The 23,787-nt window shown below is 55.1% G+C and overlaps 1 protein-coding gene and 1 long non-coding RNA gene across 2 annotated transcripts; one reads left to right on the top strand and one right to left on the bottom strand.

Annotated features, from left to right (window-relative positions):
• Window positions 1-2,748: 2,748 nt before the first annotated feature.
• Window positions 2,749-8,315, top strand: LOC119099879 (uncharacterized). The gene is made up of 4 exons (XR_005094429.1): window positions 2,749-2,982; window positions 3,819-3,954; window positions 7,649-7,744; window positions 8,126-8,315. It is a non-coding gene; the product is annotated as an uncharacterized LOC119099879 (long non-coding RNA).
• Window positions 8,316-14,291: 5,976 nt separating this feature from the next.
• Window positions 14,292-21,290, bottom strand: LOC119099740 (inaD-like protein). The gene is given in 6 exon segments (XM_037222803.1): window positions 14,292-15,160; window positions 19,518-19,630; window positions 19,632-19,654; window positions 20,460-20,589; window positions 20,744-21,085; window positions 21,212-21,290. Coding segments are annotated over 6 exon segments (684 nt in total). The 5' UTR covers window positions 21,239-21,290; the 3' UTR covers window positions 14,292-15,111.
• Between the last annotated feature and the right edge of the window lie 2,497 nt (window positions 21,291-23,787).

The raw sequence follows: 23,787 nt of genomic DNA, 5'->3' as shown, positions 1-23,787 counted from the left end.
TGAGGAAAGTGAAGGCGACGTGAGAAGGAAGCGCAAGGTGCCAGTTAGGGAGCCACGGCCAAAAAACAACGAGGCTGTTCTGAAAGATTCGAAAACTCTAAGCCGTCTTCCTCAGGCCCACAAGATCAAAACAAACAAGAACTCGTTAGATAATGACAGCAGGTCCAGTGCTAAAACGACCCGCCAAACGCCTCTTGAGACGAAAAACTATCGTCCCACTGCAGCGACCCTCGCACACGAGGACGACGATCCATCTCAATGTACCTGGAAACCCCCGCTAAGCCACGGCTGCTCAAACGAGAGTGGCTACGACAGTGATGGAGCGAGGCCTATGGAGGATTCCCCGGCCGGAGGCAGTTCAGCTGGCGCATGGAAGCCGCGTTCTACAAGCTCCTCTTCTGGGAACGGCCTCCGCCCACTCGTCGGCACCGCCTCTGCTAAACGACGTGATCCAGCTTCTGTTGGTGATCCTTACCGCCCACCTGCCATCTTCCCTCGATTGGGAAGAGGCGGCGTAACCCATGGGTCGGAAGGCGACGAATCAGACGCCTCTGAGCTACCCTTTGCCTCTCAAAACAATGATACTATTCTCCGGCAGCCCAAGGCGACGAAGGAAATGGCTGCACGTGATCTCGCACATCCAACCAAAACAGATCACCAGAAGGCCACCAGAAGCAGGCAAGATCTGCACCGACAGCAGCCGACGAAGCCACAACGAACGTCCCTCATTCCAAAGGAAGGGAACGAAATGTCGACACAGACTTCTCTGCCGTGGGATGCCAACGTGTTTGACGAAGCTTCTCCAGACAGAGAATGTCTGAGTCTGGAGCCGAATGCTGGTAAAACCATGGGAGGGTCGGAAAGGTGGCATACTACGCAGGGGTCACAGCCCATACCACCATGGGACTGCCCCGAGGTCGCAGTCCTCACTACAGGGACGACACCAAGGGCCGCAGTCCTCATCACACAGACACCAACAGGGGCCGCAGTCCTCATCACACAGACACCAACAGGGGCCACAGTCCGTACTTCTCAGAAACCACGAGAAGACACAGTGTGCATCATCAAGACGCAGGCCGGGGACGCATTCCTCATTTATCCGATGCAGCCAGAAGTCACAATCCTTTTCATTCGGACAACCTGCGAGGCCACAGTCCCTACAACCAAGATTCCAACAGAGGATGCAGCCCCCAGTATGCTGAAGCCGGCCGAGGACACAGTCCATACAATCAGGATAACACCAAGGTTCGCGGTCCGCCTCACAAGGACGCCAACGCCGGCCAGCACACCGGCCGCCGAGCGGGAGCGACAGTCAGCGACTCCTCTTCAGGTTCCACTCCGGATCCCCCGGCCGGGGCTGCGGTTGGCGCGCTGAGGCAGGCGGTGTCCCGGGCCCCGAGGAGAGCGTGGGAGCGAGAGGAGCCGCGCCAGGCGCTCAGCGGACCGCGCTCTGCCTGCGCCGAGGAGCGGAGCGGCAGCAGTCGCTCGCCCACCCCCACGTCAGCGAGCGACGGCCACCGCAGGCGGGACAAGCCGCCGTCTCGGCTGCAGGAGACCGGAGCCAGGCGGGGCAAGGTGGCATCGCCACAGCCCGACGTTGGCCACAGGCAAGACAAGCTGACCACATTGAAGCACGACTTCGGCATCCGTCGCAGCAAGCTGTCGTCGCTGCCACACGGCGTCGGCAGCAGACAGGGGAGCCGGCTTTCTCTGCCGCATGACGCTGGCAAACAGAGTAAGGCGTCGTCCATGCAGCCTGGCGATGACGTCGGAGAGGGAAGACTGTTGTCTGCGCAACATGACCTCGGAAGCAAGCACAGCAGGCTTTCACCTCAACCTCACGGAGTTGCTGGCAAACAGAACAAGCTGTCGACCAAGAGGTTGATTGATAGCAGCCGGCAGCCCAAACTGTCGCCAGCGCAGTCTGATATCAGCAACAAACAGTTCAAGCTGCTTAGGATTAGAAAGACAAGAGCAGACTCCCTTGGCATCTCCATTGCAATCAACGCCGACCGAGATTATTTCATCGCCGAGATGGAGAACCGTGGAGCGTTGCACAGGTACTCAACGGAAGTTGATTGACAAGCTTGAGGGAGATCGGCTTCAAGGAGCGGTGTTCGTACACAAAAAGAAAGACATGCGTTCGGTTACTCGCTTGTTTGCAGCAGCAGATCTCAGCATACGTTTGTTGCATGATCTCGATCCGTTTGGTCATCAAATATATAGCTCACACTGAGTTGAACAAGCTCCTAAAACCACAGTATTACGTTACGTGTGCATTGGGCTACTTGATCTTATGTTCGCTTTTTAAGGAACGATATATTCATGCGCTTTATTTCCGAGTATCACCCGATGCATTTTTTATATTTGTTCTCAGGGACGGGCGCTTCAAGGTGGGCGACGAGATAGTGAACGTGAACGGCCGCCGGCTGCGCGGCTGTGCCCTCGAGACGGTGCTGGACATCCTGCGCGACCCTTCGCCCGAGCTGGACATCGTCATAGCCCGGGACTTCAACCCGGACCGGCTGAGCCAGCAGCAGGCCGGCCAGCACGTGGTGGTCATCTCTGTGCCGGACAGCAGCGGAGCGGCGACGGCACGAGACGACGCCGATGACCCGGACGACTCGCTCGACTACCCGGCAATTGGCTCCGAGTTGTGTGACGCCTCCGAAACAGAGGAGCACCAGCGGCCAGAGTCGGTGCTCTCCGGTGTCTCCAGTGCTCAGCCGTCCTCCCCGGTGAGAGGGCTACTGCGCAGGCGCCATGATCCGAAGTCGGGCACCAAGTCATCCGGGTTAGGAACCCTGCGCCGGCCCAAGTCGCTGGCCACTTCCCTGCTGACGCTGACTTTTGAAAAAGGAGCTGGAAAGAAGAGCCTTGGCTTCAGCATCGTGGGCGGACGAGATTCTCCAAAAGGCAGCATAGGAATATTTGTCAAGACGGTGTTTCAGAATGGTCAAGCAGCTGGTAAACTCATAGAAGGTGAGTCTAGCTTGCTGTATTGGTTTGTTGTGGTGTTTCGGTTCAATGAGTGGTTCGTAGGGATATTGGGCTTGCCGGTGGCATCCGGTGAGTTTCATGTCTACTCTCCTGCATACATTAGCTCTTGAAAAAGATTGTTACACTTTGAGAGCCGGCTTATACCAGAGCAAGCACTAATCCGACAAGTTTTCCGATTACTTCTCAATCGGTTACCGTCGTATTACCTCGATTTCCTCTTGGCATCATATCACTCCTCTGAAAGGCCACAGATACCTGGGAACAAATAACTAGCTCCTCATAAAGGGCGCTCCTTGGCGTCGGTATTATCATTCCTGGGGTACCTCACGTCGTTAAGCTTATGCTCCCTTTGTTAACTTCTGTTTATCTCTGGTGATGGATCGGTTCAGCAGAGTCATTATGTTAAAGTAACTTCGTAATGCAATGCTTACAACACATTTCAGCGTGGCTGCTTTACAGCGCTTGTATGTGGAAACAATGTGGGCATGGAGCATTTGTAAACGTCTGGGCGAGGCGCACCGTTACCGCGCTTCTTGAAACAAGATCTTACCTGAGTCTTCTCTGTCAAACATGCGTTTCTCCCTTTCTTGTAACCCGAGCACCTTACCATCTCGTGTGCTCTGCAGGTGATGAAGTGCTGACTCTGTGTGCTCTGCAGGTGATGAGGTGCTGGCTCTGTGTGCTCTGCAGGTGATGAAGTGCTGACTCTGTGTGCTCTGCAGGTGATGAAGTGCTGACTCTGTGTGCTCTGCAGGTGATGAGGTGCTGACTCTGTGTGCTCTGCAGGTGATGAAGTGCTGACTCTGTGTGCTCTGCAGGCGATGAAGTGCTGACTCTCAACGGAGAGAGCATGCAGGGACTCCTTCACAGCGAGGCTGTGACCCTGTTCAAGTCGGTCCGGTCGGGTCAGGTCACGCTCGAGGTGGCTCGCAGAGAAGGCACGGCAAGTTCCAGGTAGGTCGCACCGACAATGACGATGGCGCGAACACAACATGTGAGCGTTATGCAGGTTATCTGGCCTCCCCACTGTCATCCGCGCCCGCCGGCCAAAGGCGGAAAGACACTTGCTCCCGTCACCTCTGCCTCACGAGCAAAACTTTGCAAGCGCTGTGTGCATCGCTGGTTCACGAGCAAATTCGGATCCTTGTTTATACCAGCCGGCTATGGGTTACTAGTTTTTGATTTATCAATTACTTGCGTGTGTCATTGAACACACTTTGTTATAGCCAGGGGAACTTGAAAACCAGAGCAACTGTCCTTGGACCTCAACATGGGACCCATACTGTTGCAAAACAAATAAGGCTACTTGAAATGTTTAAAAAAAACTTTGTAACAGTTCTGAAAAAGTTATCATGCTGTACGAGATACAGCACTCTTTGAGTTCTTCAGTTACAACATAGCAATGCTGACACCCGCGAGGACGGATGTGGACGCTGAGTCCCCAAATTGGAGAATCTGCCAGTCATCCGGGCATTCTACCATTCTCGTGATCATGTCAAGCACATGCAAGCCGACCACAGAGTTCTAGGGACGCACATCTCAAAATATGGGACGTACCACCCCATGACGCAGGGTGATGGGCAGCATATCAGCGTCTGACACAATCAGCTCCCAACAGTATTTGTGGCGGCAGAATTTCCCAGTCACGGTGTCTGGAGTGCATCAACGCCTGGTAACACTTCAAGCGCTGCTGACCTCACCCAGTCTGGACGTTTGTGACGGATGACACCCGTATTGTGGCGGCTGGTTGTGACTTAACGCCAGACGCTAACGATCGCTTGTCTCAGCTTGCGGTGAGGCCTCTGCTAATCACTCAAACCGGAGGTTAATGAAACATACATTGCTTCAGAACATCGCGCGAGGTGTGTGAATTCCATGGTCGCCAGTGCAAGCTTTCACGCGGTGGGAGGTGGCAGATAACGTCTATTACAAAAACTAAACCTGATAATCTCATGCACAGTTTTGGTGCTTCCCACAGGTCGTGGGCAACGCTTGCCACAGCCAAAAGTATCACGGCTTTAATGATGGCTCACACGTCTTCAATGTTACCCGTGTCAGTTTTTGTGACGACTCTTATGACATTCTCGAGAGAGATTTGAACGAATGTGCGACCAGGGCCAGAACAATGAACTTTGCTTCGTTTCGGGAGCTCGTTCAGAGATGCAACCGACCTCGAAGGGCGCCACTTCTCGCCGTGCTTGTTATTGTGTCAGTCAGTCTAATCAGTCAATCAGTCAATCAGTCTAATCAGTCAATCAGCGCGTCGGCGGAGTCGCGTCCACTAGGCTGGTTCTTGTACTTTAAAACATGTATGTACTTATCATCCATACCGCCTCCTATGTTCCCTGAGTGGTATTCAGTTCAAGCAACCCTCGGCTAACGGTTCACTGCCGCTGGATGCGAATGCCTCGGCGTTATTATCGCTCACTTACCGCGTCAAGGTCACTTCGTAATGGACCAGCTGTGCCGCCGTTAATTTAGATACAGTCTGACAGTGTAAACTACGCGTCACCCACCTGCTTGTGTTTGCCAGTTCAGCCGAGCCCTCAGTGGCGCAAGTCTCCCGCAAACCGCTGCTGCTGGCCGTCGAACCGATGTGTATCAGGCGGAAGAACGCCAGGCACGCGGTTCCGACCGCAGCGCCATCTATTACTTGGTCGTGTACTGGGCTTTGATTAAGCGTCACACGAGGCGGCAGCACTGTTGAAGTGCAGCTCACTCTTTAGAGCGCCAGTGCTTCCCGTCTGTTGTAGCGAAGGAAGCCCTGCGGTAGGCAAATAGCTACGATAACAACATCAACTTTCCTGCTCTCCTCCCTTTGCTAAATTTCTCTCCTACTTTGCTCTGTCACATCTGTTATAGTAAATACCTTCTAATATGCTCCCTTCCAGATGAGCGGATGCTGAGGCCGGCCTTCTCACTTTTTACTCGGCCACTTCTAATGACTTTTTATAATCTGAGTCATTCTATTTGCTTTTTTGAGTCGATACCCGTGTAACTGAGTGAGAATTCAGTCTTGCCAACAACTTTCGAATTGCTTGAGCATTATTGCACACGGAGTGCCACGTTTTGTATGAAAATGTGCCCTCCACCAGGGGATGTTGTCACGCACGCTAGTGCTGGTTGTCAAATCATTTGAAGCTTGATATGCTCTTTATTCTTATGCATATCTCAGCCCAAAATATGGCAAAAACAGAAGCTTCAAGTGTTTCTATAGAATGAAAAAATGTGTTCATTCAGGCAGTAACCATTTATGTAAATCCACAACGAGCTTCAACACAAATCGTGAGAACACGCAAACGGCAGCTATACGAACTACATACAAGATGTTCAGGCACATCGCTAAGCCCCAGCATAAGTTGTGACAATACGCAAACGGCTGTTATCCAACCACGTGCAAGATGTTCAAGCACGTCGCCAATTTTGGCCCTCCCGTTGATCACCAAGATGTGAGGAGCTTGCAGTGCATCTCATAAGGCAATTGCGATCCCATAGAAGCAAAAAACGATAGCGGTAGGTATCTGGAAGCATAAGCAAAGAATTGTGAATTTGTTCATAAAAAACATCATACACCTTTGTGTCGTCTTGTTTCCCCGTAACAGGACGCACCTAACGCTGCAGATTACAGGGACAACGAGCTTTGCATCAGCATAGGCTTTGTAAATTGCTAACCTTTAGGGACCAAAACACAAGCTCCATGAAATTGTCTGATGAGAATCTAGCTCCACTAACCTCGGTTTCTTTTTGGATATAAATGCTCAGCACTGCCCCGGTTTGACAGTATGAATATATGGAATTAATGCTCCCTTTCCGATTTCTTTTCAATACTCACTGCAAAGTAAGGTGACCAATTCGGTCTCGGAAGCATCCGACGTCACCGCTTATGAGCCTGTGGCGGCGGTGCCACAGCCAGCCGTACATGAGACCGGTGTTCTTATATAGGTGTAGCTCAGGTCATAAGCTGGCTATCATTGCACCAGCATTTCTTGAAAATATACAGTTTGGTAAAGTTCTTTGCTATCATTCGTGCTGAACGTTTAGAATAGCTGATTGGACGCTTGCGCCTTCCTATTTTCTGCCTGCCGGTCCGTTGATTTTGGCGGATCCGCCGTTCGACTTGGGCCTGGTTCACAGCCGATCGGACGGCACGCTCCTGAACCTGACCCCGCCGTTCATGTGCCTTACCGCCGTGAGTCGGTGACGAACTGTGACGCCGGCCGCCGCCGAACGTCACGACCTGGCCGCCGCCGCGCCCAGTGACGCTCGTGCGGCTCGTCTTCGCACGCTTGCGCAACGGCGGGTGACCTTCCGTGCGCGGCAGCCGGGGGCGTGTCGTCTGGCGCTGCGGCGGCGGCGGCGCGACCGAAGCCTCCTCGCGGCCCGGTCCGTGCCCCGGCGGCGCTCTGCGGCACGGCGGCGCCTCAGGGCAGCGTGACGACCGACACGACCTCGGTGATCGATGCCCTTACAGACGCTGAAACACAGCGCTCGGGGATCTGTCATTGTGGTAACCCTGGGTGATGTAATGCTTTCGCTTTCTGCGTGCGACCTCCCGGGAAGATCCAGCTCGCTGCCTGTAATTTTGTCGAATAACAGATTGGTGATGGGCTTGGGCAGTTATCAGAGTGGTCTGTTTGTTGTCTTTCAGGCAATTGATGTCGAAGTCCTGTGATAATCTTCTGAGGGTCCAAGAATGATCCACCGCTGTCAACATTCTACGGCACCCTTCACTTCGTGAGCTTTGGTAAGGCTAGGAGATCAGCGCGAAGGGAGTTCGGTTGAATTCTGAAAGACGGAAAGCAAACAAAAGCGTTTCTCGCGTAAACTGTGTGAACCCTTCAAATTGCTTAAAGGTTATGTCATGCTGCTTCTAAATAAGTCTGTTGTCTTCTGTACTATGCGCTGTAAAATCTTTTCGGTTCTTGCAGGTGCGACAAGGGCTGCATTTCAGCCTTGGAATAGTCTGCATGCAACGATCGTGTTCCCTGGAGTCCTTCTTCACTTTATTCGTGATTTCACCTCACCTCCTGGACTTGCCTGAGACTTGACATGTTTCTGAGGTCCGCTGCCCCGCGTGTGACCTCTCCCGGAACCTGTTGATAGACCCAGGCCCCTGTGCCCCCAGGTAGCCAGCTATCCGCGGGCCGAGGAGCCGGGTCTTCGGGCGATTCCCCGGTAGCTGGCAGCTGAGCATCCGCTCCTGTCCGCGGGCCGAGGAGCCGGCTCGTCAGACTATTCCCCGGTGGCTGGCAGCTGGGCGCTCGCTCCTGTCCGCGGGCCAAGGAGCCGGCTCTCCAGACTGTTCCCCGGTGGCTGGCAGCTGGGCGCCCGCTGCCGTCCGCGGGCCGAGGAGCCGGCTCGTCAGACTATTCCCCGGTGGCTGGCAGCTGGGCGCTCGCTCCTGTCCGCGGGCCAAGGAGCCGGCTCTCCAGACTGTTCCCCGGTGGCTGGCAGCTGGGCGCCCGCTCCTGTCCGCGGGCCGAGGAGCCGGCTCTCCAGACCGTTCCCCGGTGGCTGGCAGCTGGGCGCCCGCTCCTGTCCGCGGGCCGAGGAACCGGCTCTTCAGACTGTTCCCCGGTGGCTGGCAGCTGAGCGCCCGCCCCGGTCAGTGGACCAATGAACTGTTGTCCTCATCAGGGGCGCTGGTCCGCGCAGGGCCGCCTCGTGGACCTCTGCTGCGCACCGGGGGCCTATCGTTGAGTGGGCAGATCTCAGTGACGACTGTGCAAACATTGGTACTGATGCAATGATAAACACTTCAGCACCTTTTATGAAGCGGTGAGCATTGGTCGCGAAATGGAGTTATATGTGAGGGTGTTTTTCTTCCGTAGTTGTACGTGTCCAACTGAGGACGGTTAGGTTTAAAACAGTGACCGAGTTCACGCGCATCTTTCAGAACGCCTCTGCTATCATTACATCTACAGTGAACGCATTCATAAATATGATTTCTTGCTCCCGCCTTAACGAAAACGGCTTGTGCGATGAGGCTTGTACTCTGTGTTTTTATGAATATTTACTTCCTAAACGTCCACGTCCTTAATTCATGAGTGAAAAGTGATCACCGGGCATGTTGAGATGCTTGAATTATGCAACCCTTGCATACGCGTCAAAGCAGGTTTGATAGTTCCCTTATGAAATGGAGCGATTGTTTTATGGTTCTCTGCCTGTCTGTCTGTACGCTTCTTGCCTGTATTTGTCCCTCTAATGTTTGTTTGAAGATCCGTACGCATACTATAAAGAACAAGTTAAAACCCATGGACATGCAGCTATGAGGGTACATTTTGTTTTTGTTTGATTGAAAAATAACCGGGCTGCTTGAGTCGCGCCCTGAATTACGCAGTAGCTGTTATCACCTAATGCTGATAAAGACAATGTCTTTGCTGCTAAGTTCATCTGTTGACTAAACCAAGGGGGAGGTTGGAGACTAAGTGATCCTTGCTGACGTATTTGTCGCTTGTGTAGCTTACTGAAATAAATAAAAAAGAGCTCATTGAAATATTTCTTCTGAATGCATCTCACGATGAAAGCAAGGGACTTGCAACTACGTGCATTACCACGTGCCGTAAACGCACGCAGAAGGTATGCACCTGCGCTGCACCAGGCCCAGACGCGTTAGGCATAGGTGACATTCGTGCGCCGGCCTGGTGTCACGGATGGCATCAGTCGGCACTAACCATGAAAGGAACCGGGCATGCCACTTCAGCCGTCCTCGGCGCCAAAGAGTTGGGTCTGGGCGGGACCGGGCCCGGAGCGGGTGTCCCGGGGGACCGCTGTCGGGACCTCTGCTGGCGTCCGATGCGCCACAGAGTTGGATCCGAGCGGACCCGGCCCGTAAGCGGTGCCCCGAGGATCCGGGACCGTTGCTGGTGTCCTCGGCACCACAGATTAGGATCCGGGCGGACCCGGTCCGTGAGCGGTGCCCCGAGGACCCGGGACCGTTGCTGGTGTCCCTCGGCACCACAGATTAGGATCCGGGCGGACCCGGTCCGTGAGCGGTGCCCCGAGGGACCTCCGTCGGGACCTTTGCTGGCGTCCGCGGCGCCAAAGAGCTGGATCCGGGCGGACCCGGTCCGTGAGCGGTGCCCCGAGGGACCTCTGTCGGGACCGCTGTCGGGACCTCTGGCGGTGACACGTGACTAGCACTGCCATGATATAACGTCCGTGGTCTCGTTTTCCGGCTTCGTGGTTCCGTTAGCGACCAAGGCCCTAAACCCGATGCCCTCCGGCAAGAAGAGGAAAGCACGGCCGCTATAGTATATGGGAGGTGGTAGCTGGAGTGTGGGTCCGAACATAGCTCGGAGTGGTCAGCAATCGGCAGACGGACTCTGCTCACAGGCTGTCTCACGATGGCTCTCAGCCAGCAGACGGACGCTGCTCACAGGCTGTCTCACGACGGCTCTCAGCTGGAATACACGTCTTTTCTCTCGGGAAGAGACGTGTAAGACTTTTCCAGGGGAGAGGTGCTTAAGCCCCCAGTTTACGATCTGATCGTCAAGGCACCGTCGCATCAACTTGACTATCAATAGCTTGATCCTGGAGTAGAGTATCCTGTGTGATGGTCCTGATCATCAGTCGATGCTGCCACGGAGAACCCGCATCATTGGCTGCAGGGGCAAGCTGGAGACGCGTCGCGTTCTGATGACCTCGCCACCCTTCAGGCGCGATCACGAGGGCCTGGTCTCCGCCGTCCCGTCTCGGAGGAGCGCTCCCTCAGTGGCGTCAGGCGATAATACTGGGTCCTGTCGCAAATGCTGTCAGGGTCTCTTTATAGTCTCTTGTGTGGAGTGAGCATGCCAGTCGTGTTTGAGGTGTTCCATGCTTGGTGAAATGAGCTCATGAGCTCGTGACTAGGTAGGTTGTTTTCTGGCAAAAATGTAACAAAGCTGACTAAAACGGGGATGTGGAAAGCAACGGTAACTGGTAGTTAGGTCGTCATGCATCATTGCAATGAAAGGGAATATGTTCGAATTCACGTAACATAAATGGAAACAAAGGGCTTATCGCAGAGCAATAGCATTCCTCCGAACAAGCTAAATAAAGCCACTAGAAAGACAAATGTGGGAATCATATTCAAGTGACAGCATACAAAATTACAGAACAAACTGTATGATCAGCAAAGTGATGGGAACCAGCTCTAAAATGCGGTATAATGGGAAGGAAATGAAAATTCCTTAACTCTGTGATTGATTGAGTCATTCCACGAGAACTTGACCACAGGATAACACGGCACCATCTCCAGATTTAACGAGGACATGTCTATGAGGCAATTTATACAAAAACACGACTATGCAAGTTTTATTAGCTACTGAGCGTATCAATAAGAAACGCGGATCAGATGAATATGTGCAAGAACGTCGTAAACGCTACTTGTTAAATTGCTTTAAGTTGCGCTCTAATCAACACAAACACTAATGTGTCCACGCCGAGTGACCGCAGAGACGTGCTATGGGAGCTCTGCGCTACTGCACCAGCATCACGCCATCGAAGGCACAACTACGCCGAGTGGCCGCAGGGACGTGCTATGGGAGCGCTGCGGTACTGTACCATCATCACGCCATCGAAGGCTTCAGTCACTTGGCGCCAGTTCCGTAAACTCACCCCTAGGCCACAACGACTCCGCGGTATTAAAGAGAAACGTCTATCCACGCAGAGCCTCCCGACCACCTCGCTAGCCGCTTGGTGGGATCGTTACAGAAAATGTGACCGCACGATTCATCAGATCAGCCATCAGCACCGCTATTCCCCGGCGTCGAGCGCGCCCGGACCTGGCATTTCTACTTAAATGCACAAATCTGTTTTCACTATCGTTTAACATAATCGCGCTCGTTTCCACCGGCGCGTCCAATTTCCATCCAACTTTCGGTTTCACTGAGAGACTAGGGTTAGCCGGTCGTTCGCCTGCAGTATTTTGAGTGGATTCATTTATTCTGAATACGTTTACATCACACCCTCCTGCCACCGACAAATGCTTTGGGTAATTCAGTCCAGAAACCCAATGGACTTTCGCTCTCGGCAGGGCAGCGGATGCGCATAATACGCTTGAAGCACCATCGGTTTGGTCTGAAGTGATTACGCTTCAGTTTTTCGGCGTTTATGTTTCGCGTGTGGTGTACATCATCTGTCAGCATAATGGTTTGCCGTATTATCTCTCTCCGTTCTGACCCCGCGCCGAGCGCAAAGGTCAAAAGCGAAAACGAAACCCCAGGCATGCGGGCGGCGGTAGAAACGTTCGAGGTCCCCGACGATAAATGGAGATTGGCGCGGATTTATGGCCTCATGTCGTCGCTCCTCTCCGTTTTCCCGAAGGGTTCCAAGCATGCGTCACCGGAAATCCACGGATGCCAACGCTGCCCGCACAAATGTCGCAACGAATCTGGTACACTATCAGATGCCACAAATCGGCTCCGTTCACGGTCCGCGGCGACAGCCTAAGGCTCAGCGTCGAGTCATGCGCGATCGCCCCGCCCCGGCCGCGATCGTGTGATGCAAGGGTAATTCACCGCGAGGGCTCCGACGCGGCCCCCCAGCACGGCTCAGCGGCGAGCCGGGGCACGGCCGGGCGCCTATCTGATGACCGCGCACCACGGCGTGCTCGCTCGGGATCACGGCCCAGGCGGAGCGGGCGGTGCCAGCGACGAGGAAACATCGCACGATGCATCTGTTGCGTGTGTTCGGGCTGTTACTGGTGGGGTAATGAGGTATGTACACGTTCTCGCATTTTCATGGATGGTTTGTGGTTACGTTAACATTGGGAGCGGTGTTTGCGCATCACGCACAGCGACGTGATGGACTATTAAAAGGTCAGAAGAGCAGCAGCAAGAGATTATTGGTCCTGATGTTAGGAATAATTAATTCACTGGCTTCAGTCCTTATGAATTCAACTTGATCACTCGCATTTAGACAAGTGATCGCACAAAACCAGTCCATGCCGCAATGGTATCCAGCAGGTATACGTCGGAAAAGTGAACCACTTACAAACAATATTTGTGCCAGACGGTATTCTGAATGATGTCACTCCAGTATTATTGCGTTCAACATTTCACAACTAGCGTCAGACCTGTCGTCCTCCGCCCCGGGCTCGTATTCTAGCGTGACCTGCCCCCCCCCCCCCCCCCCACCCCACCCTCGTCCGCTTCCCAGCCAGTCGTCCTTCCACCCTAGCCTACCTCCCATTCCATCCTGTCTCCCACACCAGCCTGTCTTCTATCGCCGTGTCTTCTATGTCTTCTCTGTCTTCTATGTCTTTTATCGCCTATTGAACCCAGCCCGGCTAACGCTCAGCATACCCCTCACCATGCCTACCTCCTATCCACAGCCTGCGTCGAGCCGAGTCCATCTCCCAACTCCGGCCTGCCTGCCACCGCCGCCTGCCTTCCTCCTGACCCCCTGACCCCATCCTGCCTCCCACCATGCCTACCTCCTGGCCACAGCCTGCAGCGAGCCGAGTCTATTTCCCACTTCCGGCCTGCCTGCTACCGCCGCCTGTCTCCCTCCTGAACCCCCTGACCCCAGCCTGCCTCCCACCATGCCGACCTCCTGGCCACAGCCTGCCTTACGCCAAGTTCACCTCCCACTCCGGCCTGCCTCCCACCGCCTCCTGCCTTCCTCCTGACCCCCCTGACCCAAGCCTGCCTCCGAAGCCAGCCCCAGCCGGCGCCGAGGACTCGCTCTCACCTCTGGACCGGACCAGTTTCACTGGGCGCCGGCCGGCCAAAGCTCCACCGAAAGCGAGAGCGTCGGGTGACCCTGGGGTCACCGCGGCGGGCGAAGGGCCGCGGGGCACCGGCGCCGAATCCGCAGCCGGTCAGCGGCTGGCCGTGCGGTCATGACCTGGGACTGCGGGCCGAGGGGGGGGGGGAGAGCGCGGAGTCGGCCGATCAGGTCAGTCCGAAGGTACTGCTGGTCTGCTGCGCTGACGGATCGGCTGCTGTTCAGGGTGCGAAGCGCTTCAAACGTGATGTCACCCAGTGCATGGTCTGCCGGCCGCGCTGAGCGCGTAAACTAATATTGTTTCGACTTGTGGATGCATTGCGTGGGTTGGCTTGGGCTGCGGTTTTGAGAGTCGATGAGCCCTGAACGGTTTCCGACTTTTCGTTATTTTTATCGGGTTCAGCTGTGTTCTGCCCCGATCTTTCTTGCCCTTGGCTTCAGTCTGTGGTTTTGTGGCGAGCAGCTGCAGTGGCTGGAGAACTGAAGCCGCTCTGGCTCAGGCCCGTTATCATCCCAGTGAAGACCCGTTCGATGTGATGGCTCGAGCCTTGTTCAAACACGTTCGAACATCGGTGGTCAGTTTATTTACAGTGATTGAGAGTGAGCAAGTTGAATCACAAGCCTACGTTTATTTCAACAAACCGATGACTACAGCAAGTATATTACAGGGTCACAGAGCACATTCTCTCAAACAAATTAAACCACCACTACATCTGAAACTGGCTGACGTGCGGAAAAGTTTCCGATTACCATGAAACTGCAATGGCCAAGGCTCCAGCTCAGTCACGGCATTTGCAAGCCCTGCAAGTAGCTGAGGTCACAAGAATGAGATTTAATCACATATCTATGTATTGCTCCGTGTAACGTTATCGCTAAAGTTAGCGTTAACGTTAACGATAACGCAACGTTATCGCTAATGTTAACGTTATCGCTAACGTTAACGATAACGCAACGTTAACGCTGATGTAACGTTATCGCTAACAGCTGCATATTATGCGTCCATTGCATCATGAAGACCCCGTGCAGACACCGATAGACATTTCATGCTATCTGAATAAAAAGACAAACAGTTTCAGCGACTTATTGTAGCTACGTCTACGCACATGACTTCACAACATGACCCACAACTACTCAAACCTTTTCATATAGGTAGTCATGATTAAGCCGACCGATAAGGGCAACATATGAAACATATTATGCATCACTCGCTCAATCACTGTCGCACCGCCGCGTGTTTTGGACATTGCTCGAGCTATTGCACCCAGCTAATTGGAAAACAATGTTCAGAGCCGCGGTTGGGTCGGGCGCTCATTGCACGGGTCAGGGCAGCATTCACACCTTCAAGAGCACTCAGCCAGCGCGAAAATGACTACTCCAGCGGATCCACTTCAGCCCGGTTGCTCACTCTTCCACTCGATCGAGGTCATCACATGACATGGACTTATTTGACCTGAAACACACATGGGTGCGTTACGACAAACGAACTTGACGACGTCACACCCAGGAGAACCTGCTGTTGTTCAGTGTGTACGGTAAGCATCTGATGCGGTCAAATAATCTGAGAGATACTGAAAGTAGCATGATAAGTAGTCTTCACGTACCATCCAGACCAATAGCTCGGATCAGCAAGTATAACATGCCTGAGCGCTCGCAAATGATACCCGACTTTTCATGCACTCATCTAGTAACACCTTCTCACGTCTTTTAATCGTAGATCGCAATCCGCGAGGCTTGCTACAGCAGAGGTTTTGTTTTCTGTTGACTGGTGACCTCCATCGTTAGCATACAGCACACGAATAGCGGCGTATGCCTCACGGCTCGACCTTTCAGCTCTCCTCCAGCCGGCGGAACGGTACATTGTCTCCAGCGCCGGCCGCGCGCCGCTGGAACAACCTTGATCTACAGGTGCTCTTGACAGTCCCGTTACTCTGATTCAACTTTTCTGAGAGGAAGATTCCTACGAAGTGTGGGAGCAGAGGCCTTGTTTCTCAATCGCGATTCTGTCCGTGGCCGTGATGTCTGAGCTAGGACTTATGTTTTCCTCGTGTCCACCCTGCGGCAGCACGAAAAGGAGCCAATGGGACGGCGTCAAAACGATGGAACTTTAAAGTAGCATAGGCACGACCGACTGAATGCAGGCCGCAACAAATCCCCACTTGCGTCGAACTTAGTGAGTTTTACTTGTGCGAACGAAATTTATGTGAACTGCCGCATCGCGTACGAAAACATCCCTGGTCTTTGAAGATTATTGAGGTAGGCTAATTTATTCACGTCACTTTAGAGCAGCCTGAAGTGTCTAAGGGGCACTTCTTCCCAGCCATGTTCAGGAACCTCGGTGCTGATCAAATGATGAACAAAATTTAAAGAGGGTTTCGGAACAATGACAGGCGAGTCATTTGTATGGAGATCGTCGTGGGGGCCGGTCGGAGCAGGCCGGGCCCCATGGTTGTAAACGCGATGGCAGGATGGCTAGTCCACCGTTCAAACACCCGCCGCCTCCGTCACAAACACTTGCGGAGAACTGGACGGTGAGGACGACCGCCAATCTGGCGGCCCCGAGCCGGAAATTACACGGCCCCGGCGCTCGGCAGACAATCAGAAGCGTCATAAAGTAGCACCCGGAGTGCCGACGAGTGCCAGCGCCATTTCCTGTGTGGAGGCGCTGACGTGTCCATCACAGCCGAGGTCAGGAAGCTGGCTGGCCGGGGTCTGTGGACCCTCTCACAGACTGGGACAACGTACATGACCCCGGGGCAAGTCAGACAGCTGATGAGCTGGGGTGATACTTCTACTGAGAGGCTCGCAGGGTTAGTGGGTAGCGTTTATGGTCTTGTAAGCCTTGCATGGCTATGTAGATGGCGATCCGTGTGCTATCACCGACCCTGCCTGACGTAGTCACGGCCTGTTAGCCATGAGCCGTGTTAAGACGCATACCTGGGCCCGGCCGACGGCTCTGGCAGCTCTGAGCGAGCGGTCGTCGGCGGGACACCAGTCAAGCCGCGCCTGGCCGGCAGGTTCGCCGGAAGTCCGGCGCGCCGCCGTCTGGATCTGGATTTGGAGCTGCCCATCGCGGGGCAGATGGCCGCATTACCGTGAGAATCGCGCCGCGTGATAGCCGGGAAACGGCGGGGCTCATTTGGACGATCAGGTGGAAATGCACAAGGTAATCCGTCTGGAGACTGCAGCACCTGGCGCCTGCTTCCCATCCAGAAAAGGACAAAAACGACACAGAAGTTCTCATAGCAAACGCGCGGTCTTCATTTCTAATCCTCAGCCGCCGTGGGAAACAGATAAATGTGGTGGGATTCAAATGCACGCCACGCGGACTACTTTCGCTCGCACTGTTCTGGATAAAGGGTAGCTTCATGAGCTCCTTGTGTTGTGTTGGGCGCCTATGTGAGCCAACAGTGCTACGGCCGAATTTCGAAGCGCGCCGTCGCTGCCGCCGTAAAGTGAGCCAAGTGAGCGATCAAACGGCTCGGGCCCTAACAAGCCACATCCGCGCGTAAACGCAGTGGAGCGAGTCTGATGGCTGAAATTGACCACGGCGACAGTCAGACAGAGACGATCGTTCGACAAGACGAAAAAAAGGGACGAGACAAATGAAAGGTGTGCCGCGGGTCCCATCGATTTGCGGCGCCGAGGCTCGTTCATTTTTTGGCACGTCATGTGGGGACCGTGGTTGGTTAAAGATGACTCGGAAAGGGATGCCAACGACCTAGGTACAGTCATGGTCGGCATGCTTTGTTATCGGAGGATTCGCAGGATGTAGCGAGGAATGTCACAGGAATGTGCCACGTTGTCCACCGCCTCCTGTAAGTGTGTGCATCCGAGACTTTTGGCACAGGTGCATAACATTGCGGTGCATCGTCGAAAGCGACGCAAATGACAAGAAGGACGAGAACAGCACCAAAATACCGGTACGGAGCCATACCACAGACTGACACGACCTCCAGACTTCAAGCGGCGGAGCCGGCCGATTGCGTAGGTCGGCAATTTGACCCCGGCCGCCGCGGGGACCGGCCTTGAGCGGTGTCGTACGCCGGGTGTCGGCGCCGTCCGAGGAGCGTCCCGGCGTCCCGGCGTCCCGGCGTCCCGGCGTCCCGGCGTCCCGGCGCGGCCGGCGGCCCAGACCGTCCTGCGCGCCGGCCGCAGCCCGTTCCCGTGGGAGTCGGATGAGAGATGAGGCGGCGGTGCGTGACCGTGAGATGGCCGACCGTGGGCCGTGACCGAGCCAGCGGCGGCCCGGCCAACGGGTTGGGGTGGGACGCGCCCACCGGGGACGCTGCAGGACGGGGAGCGACGCGGCCTCGAGCTCGTTTGGTGTGCCTCGCTTGGCACGTTCGTACATACTGCCTCGCGCGGGAGGTCGTCGAAATCCTTTTCAAAGATGGTTCTAACCCAAGAGCCATTGCTTTCAGTCCAGTTCCCACCATCATGCCATTGACAGTGTGTGTGCCTAGTCAGAAGGTTCTATAGGCTTTGTCTTATGAGATCGGGTAAAAATCATTTTTTGCTGTGACTGTGAGATAAAACTCTTGGCTTTGGGACACATTTTACACAGGGCCGGTAATGTATATAGCACCTGACAACGCGGTCCGTATTACATAAATACACTCAAACCTTTGCGCCTATGTTATGGTAGCGATCTCTGGACCATTCAGACGCTTTTTGCGGAGTAGGACAGGCGAAACGATAGCAGATGTGACGACTGACGGTTGTTATCACATAGATGACTCAGGGAGCTAATGCAGCCTGACATCGGCACCCGAGGGCAGTGGTTCCTATCATTGCGTGGGAAAGACTATCTTCCATGGCAATTAAGCATGCGGAGGTCTGGCGATGCGCACCCGCGCACTAATTCACGACTGCCATTGATTAAACAATGATCAACGATGAATCGGTTCCGGCTCGCAGATTCTTATCGACATCAATCAATTTGCCATGGTTTGCGGTTTTGGCGGCTGCGGCCAAAGCGTTGTAAAATACGTTAACATTTTTAGCAGTTGTTAGTCGCCATAGACGGGGCCGCACGCCTGTGTAGCTTCTGTGGCCCGATCCTTCTGCTTAGTCCCCAGTATTTTGTATTCGAGATCGGCTTGGAAACGGTGACATTTTGGTGGCTCTCCGCTCAACTAGAGCTGCACCCGCGGGTCAGAAGGGTCCGAGATCCGTTAGTGGGTCGCGGCCGGCACAATCCCCTTTCGCCGTGCGGTAGGATTCACTTCCACATCGCTTCCGGTTGCTGCGATCTGACGTCACCTCCAAGCGGGCAGTGACGTGGTTTGCGGTTTGAGAACGCACGACGGTTTGCCACATTAACGCCTGCTAGTTTGCCAAGGTAGTTTTCTGCATGTCTTCTGTCGGAATCAGTTGGTAACGTAGATCTACATCACCGTATTGATGTAATTTTTCCCGGTTTCTATCTGTTGTTCTGAGTTGTTTATTTAACTCGAAAACTTCACCTTTTCTACGTTAATTGAAAGGAGCGGCGGGGTCATGGTGATATCACGGTGTTGCAGAAAAACTTACCGGCCGAAACATCTACGTGCGTATGCTAGCAAATTGCATAGTGCTAGTAAAAAGTCGAAGTTTTTGTTGCTGAAACGTGCAAGATCTGCGGTCGGTGGTTTGCAAAGACAGAAGCTTACAAGCTACCAGCGTCGTGCATTCCGGAACCGGAAGACGTGACGGTCGGACCAGGCCACTTCTTCGACCAGCGGCCGTGTCGCAATCAACCTGCAGTCCCACTTTTTATCATTCCCGTCAGCTTCAGGCCGCGCACAAAACAGCGTGTCACTGCTCACCTCCTTTTGCCGGCCTGTTCCCTGCGGGCCACGTAGAGCAGCACCTGCCCCGACCTGACCGACTTGAACACGACCACGGCCTCCGCGTGCGACAGTCCCTGCATACTCTCCCCCGTTCACCGCCAGGATCTCGTCCCCTGGAAACGAGGTCAAAGAGCGCTACGATCACTAGGTTCGTAACACGAATACAGCAACAACGGCTGTCAGTAAGGCACATTCGCAGTGCCCGTGATTTCAGCCCTCCCTCTAGACTTCGGGCTGCTGTGACCGCTATCCTTCCCCCGGACCCTCCCTTCCCGTGATCGATATCTGCGCCCTGTTGAAAGGGCGTGTCCCCCGCGGCCCGCTGTGTGGACGGGCGAGCGGGCCCGCGCCAGCTGATTAATGGGCCTGTTAACAGGCACGCATCGGCGGTCTGGCCAGCGGCCCCACGAGGCGCGCCCCGGCGTCGTAACGAGGTCACCTGGCGCCCCTCGCGGGCCCCTCCGGCGTGCGTGACGTAACGCGCGCCGCTGGTGGAGATGCCCGATCGCCGATAGCGGCGAGAGTGTTGGGACAGACGCCATCCATTAACGCCAGTTAGGCGCTGATCCGTCCAGATTATGCCCACATCGGCGCCATTACAAACCTTCCGATTATTGTAATCACGGCTTTCCTCCCTTCACCGGGCGCGTTCAGAACAGAGATGTTGGGTACTCATAAGCTGTTTAGAGCGCTGCACATATGAGAGATTTCGTAAGGCAGTACGCGGCTGAGAGCCATACAACCAGCCGTAACCATCGTAAGCCAGCCATACAACTCATTATCACGTGGTTATCACGTAACAAACGTTTAAGAAAATATTGGTATGGGTGCCAACAGCTGAAATACTGGTCCAAGCGCTCGGTTATCTAAAAGCATCCGTAGTTAATCTCTTGTTGGAATAACTGCTGTTACACTAACCTTCCTTGAGCCTGTTATCTTCTGCAGCTTGTCCGTTAGGGAAGACCGTCTTTACAAAGATTCCGATGCTACCCTTGGGTGAATCCCTGCCGCCCACGATGCTGAAGCCCAGGCTCTTCTTTCCAGCTCCCTTTCAAACTTGATAGTCAGCAGAGACGGTTGTCAGAGACTTGGGTCTCCGGGACGTTCCCGATCCGGATGACCTGGCGCCTGACCTCTGGTCATGGCGCCTGCGCAGTAACTCCCGCACTGACGATGCCGACTGGATGCTGGAGACAGAGTACCCCGAAACGCCCGGAGAGCACCGACTCTGGCCGCTGGTGCTCTTCCGTTTCGGAGGCGTCACAAGGCTCGGAGCCCACGGCCGGGTACTCGAGCGAGTCGTCCGGGTCATCGGCGTCGTCTCGTGCCGTCGCCGCTCCGCTGCTGTCCGGCACAGAGATGACCACCACGTGCTGGCCGGCCTGCTGCTGGCTCAGTCGGTCCGGGTTGAAGTCCCGGGCTATGACGATGTCCAGCTCGGGCGAGGGGTCGCGCAGGATGTCCAGCACCGTCTCGAGGGCACAGCCGCGCAGCCGTCGGCCGTTCACGTTCACTATCTCGTCGCCCACCTTGAAGCGCCCGTCCTGAGAACAGAACAGATCAACTGATGCAGGTGTAACTAATCGACATGATCTATAGCACCGTTCAATGCGGTATTTGATTTGTAAACAGTCAAAACATTATAACGAGCGAATCCAGGTTGACTTTAACCTTGCAATGGCGCCGTTGGTCTCCATCTCAGCGATGAGGTAACCGTGTTGGACGTTCCTGGCAATGAAGATACCCAGCGAGTCGCCGTCCCGCCTTCAGGACGCGCAGCATCTTGAACTGTTTGCTGGTGAAGTCGGCCGGCAGCGAGGGCAGCGACGGCTGGCTGGGCCAGACCGCCGTTCGTCTGTCCGATGTGACCTGTGGAGCGGGGCCGGGCCGGAGGGCGGCCCGTCTCCCGCGGCTCGCGCGGTGCCCATCCGAATCCGACCGCGCGTCGGGCCGCCGCGTCGGCCGGCCGGTAGCCACCGGACGGATAGCCCTCCGCCCGGGGGGGGTGTTGATATCCCTCGGGCCGGGTGTGGGGGGTAGCCCTCCGACCGCCGGTGCGAGAATTCGTCTGCCCGAGAGCGAGAGTTGAAAGGCGGGTGGTCTGGTCTTGGTCCGGGTTATCTGGACGCAGGCCGGAGAAGCGTGGGCGCCCGTGCAGAATGTCGCCGCTGCTTCGTCGCCGCGGCCCCTCCTCGTCGCCTCACAGAGTGCACGGATCTCCGGCTCCGAAGGATCTCGTCGAACGAGGAATGGTCCCAGGGCATTGAAAGTCTGGGTGGAGATTTCGCTCACCTGGTCCTCTGATCAAGGATCTCCGCGGGTGGCTTCGTCGGTCGTTTCTTGTGCTGCATGTACCTGCGCTGCGAATTCGGCCTCTCGGTGCTCGGGGGCGGAGAGACGCTGCCAAATCGTCCGTCTTCCCGTCTTTGGGCTGGCGTAGGATGGTGTCGCTTGTCTTCACTGGCGAGGGGAGAGTCGTCGCTCCGCTTGCCGCCCACGTAACGTCTTGGGGCCGCAGCTCCCTGGGGCTTGTTCGATTCGTCATCCGAGGAGGACGTGCCGAGTGGAGCAACATCAAAGAGAGCTCGTCGCGTCAAGCCTCTTAGTGGAGCTGTTGGGACTCTCCCCTCCTGAGGACCGTCTTGCCGTTGATCCCCCTCGTGCTACCCCCGGCGGCGAGTTCCTTCACTTCTTCTGGTGCCGTCGCTGTCGTAGCCAGCTCTCATCGAGCAGGCGTAGGTATTGAGCGGCAGCTTTCATGGCATAGGTCTATCAACCACTGTTGCATCTCCTTGACAAATTTTAGCGGTAGTCTACCCGTGAGTGCTCTTCTGTGGGGGATCGGTGCGTAACTAGACCTACCCCAGTTTTGGACAGGACCTGTTGCTTCATTCCCCCCTGTTGTGCTCATGTGTGGTTTTGTTTATCTCATGCGCCTGAGGTAGTCGTCTGGGGCCCTTTGAGCCTCCTAAAATCCCTTCATGGACTCCTCGATCGGATATCACCGATCGTGACCTTCTCCGCCTCCCAGGCATTTCCCGGGCCTCTTCGAGGCAACGCGGACAGAGGGTGAGAGGCATCGTCCAGGCGCCCTGTCTCCGGTATTCGCTTTTTCGCCGAACATCCACCCATATTCTCGCAGATCACCGTCTTGGTGGGCAGGTATGCCGACTGGCTCCAGGGGTCTCCTGCGCCACATGGCCGGACTGCTTCTTCACGTACCGTGATGGTGGGAGTTGCATGATGTTCAGCTGGCTGGTGGAGGCGCTCTTGTAGAGGCTGACGCTGCGCTTTACGGGCCTCGAGGGCCGCGGCGCGTGCTCCGCCTCCTCTAGCCCCTGTCGGAGCCGCGCCGCTCCTTGGACGCGAACCCCCCGCGCCGCGGCATCGCCGGCAGGCGGAACAGGTTGCGGATGCTCTCCACGCGGTCGAGCCGCACCCGCCGCTCCGAGCGGAGACTGTGCGTCTCCGGGTCAGGATCGGAGACGCGCCACCGCCGCCGGCCCGAGCTGGGGCCGCTGATCTGCTCGCTGCTGCCCGACCGGGTCAGACGCGACAGACGGCGGCCCACGCGGCGACCCCAGGTCGACGACTCTGGAACGAAAGGCAACGTAGGTTTGAGGCTACAAAGTTATCTAGAGAGTGCGAAAGGAAGGGGTAAAGGGAAAGATGTGTGTGAGAGAGGTAGAGAGAGAGAAAAGAGAGAGAGAGAGAGAGAGAGAGGAGAGGGAGGGAGGGAGGAAGGGAGGAGGGAGGGAGGAGGGAGGAGGGAGAGATAGAGAGAGAGAGAGAGGGAGAGAAAGAGAGAGAGAGGGAAAAAGGGGAGAGAGAGAGAGAGAGAGAGAGAGAGAGAGAGAGAGAGAGAGAGAGAGAGAGAGAGAGAGAGAGAGAGAGAGGCGAAAGGTGGAAGGGAAGCAAATCTCAAATGTGTAATGACCTCCAAGATAGCGCAAGCCAGCCGCTGTCCGCGCCACATGTTTTTACATGCGCCGTCGTTTTGTGATTACTTTCATTAGCGCACACGCTGTAGTTGTCATGACAAATACTGGTTAACTACTATTCTTTGATGTTATCAGGAGAGAGAGCGGGATCAGAATCCAGTTCAAATGCGTTCTTAGCACACAGGTTTCTAATGCGGACATTCCCTTATGGTGACTGCATTACTTTGCTGCACGTTTATAAAACGTCTCTCGGCGTGGTCCAGCGCAGACCATGGCTCGTCAAGTGCTCGCCGACTCCATCCCAC

The sequence above is a fragment of the Pollicipes pollicipes genome, unplaced genomic scaffold, assembly GCF_011947565.3.
Source record: "Pollicipes pollicipes isolate AB1234 unplaced genomic scaffold, Ppol_2.1 Scaffold_4881;HRSCAF=5763_pilon_pilon_pilon, whole genome shotgun sequence".
Taxonomy (NCBI): Eukaryota; Metazoa; Arthropoda; class Thecostraca; order Pollicipedomorpha; family Pollicipedidae; genus Pollicipes; species Pollicipes pollicipes.
Note: the sequence above shows the minus strand (reverse complement) of the source record. Positions and strands in the feature narration are given on the sequence as shown.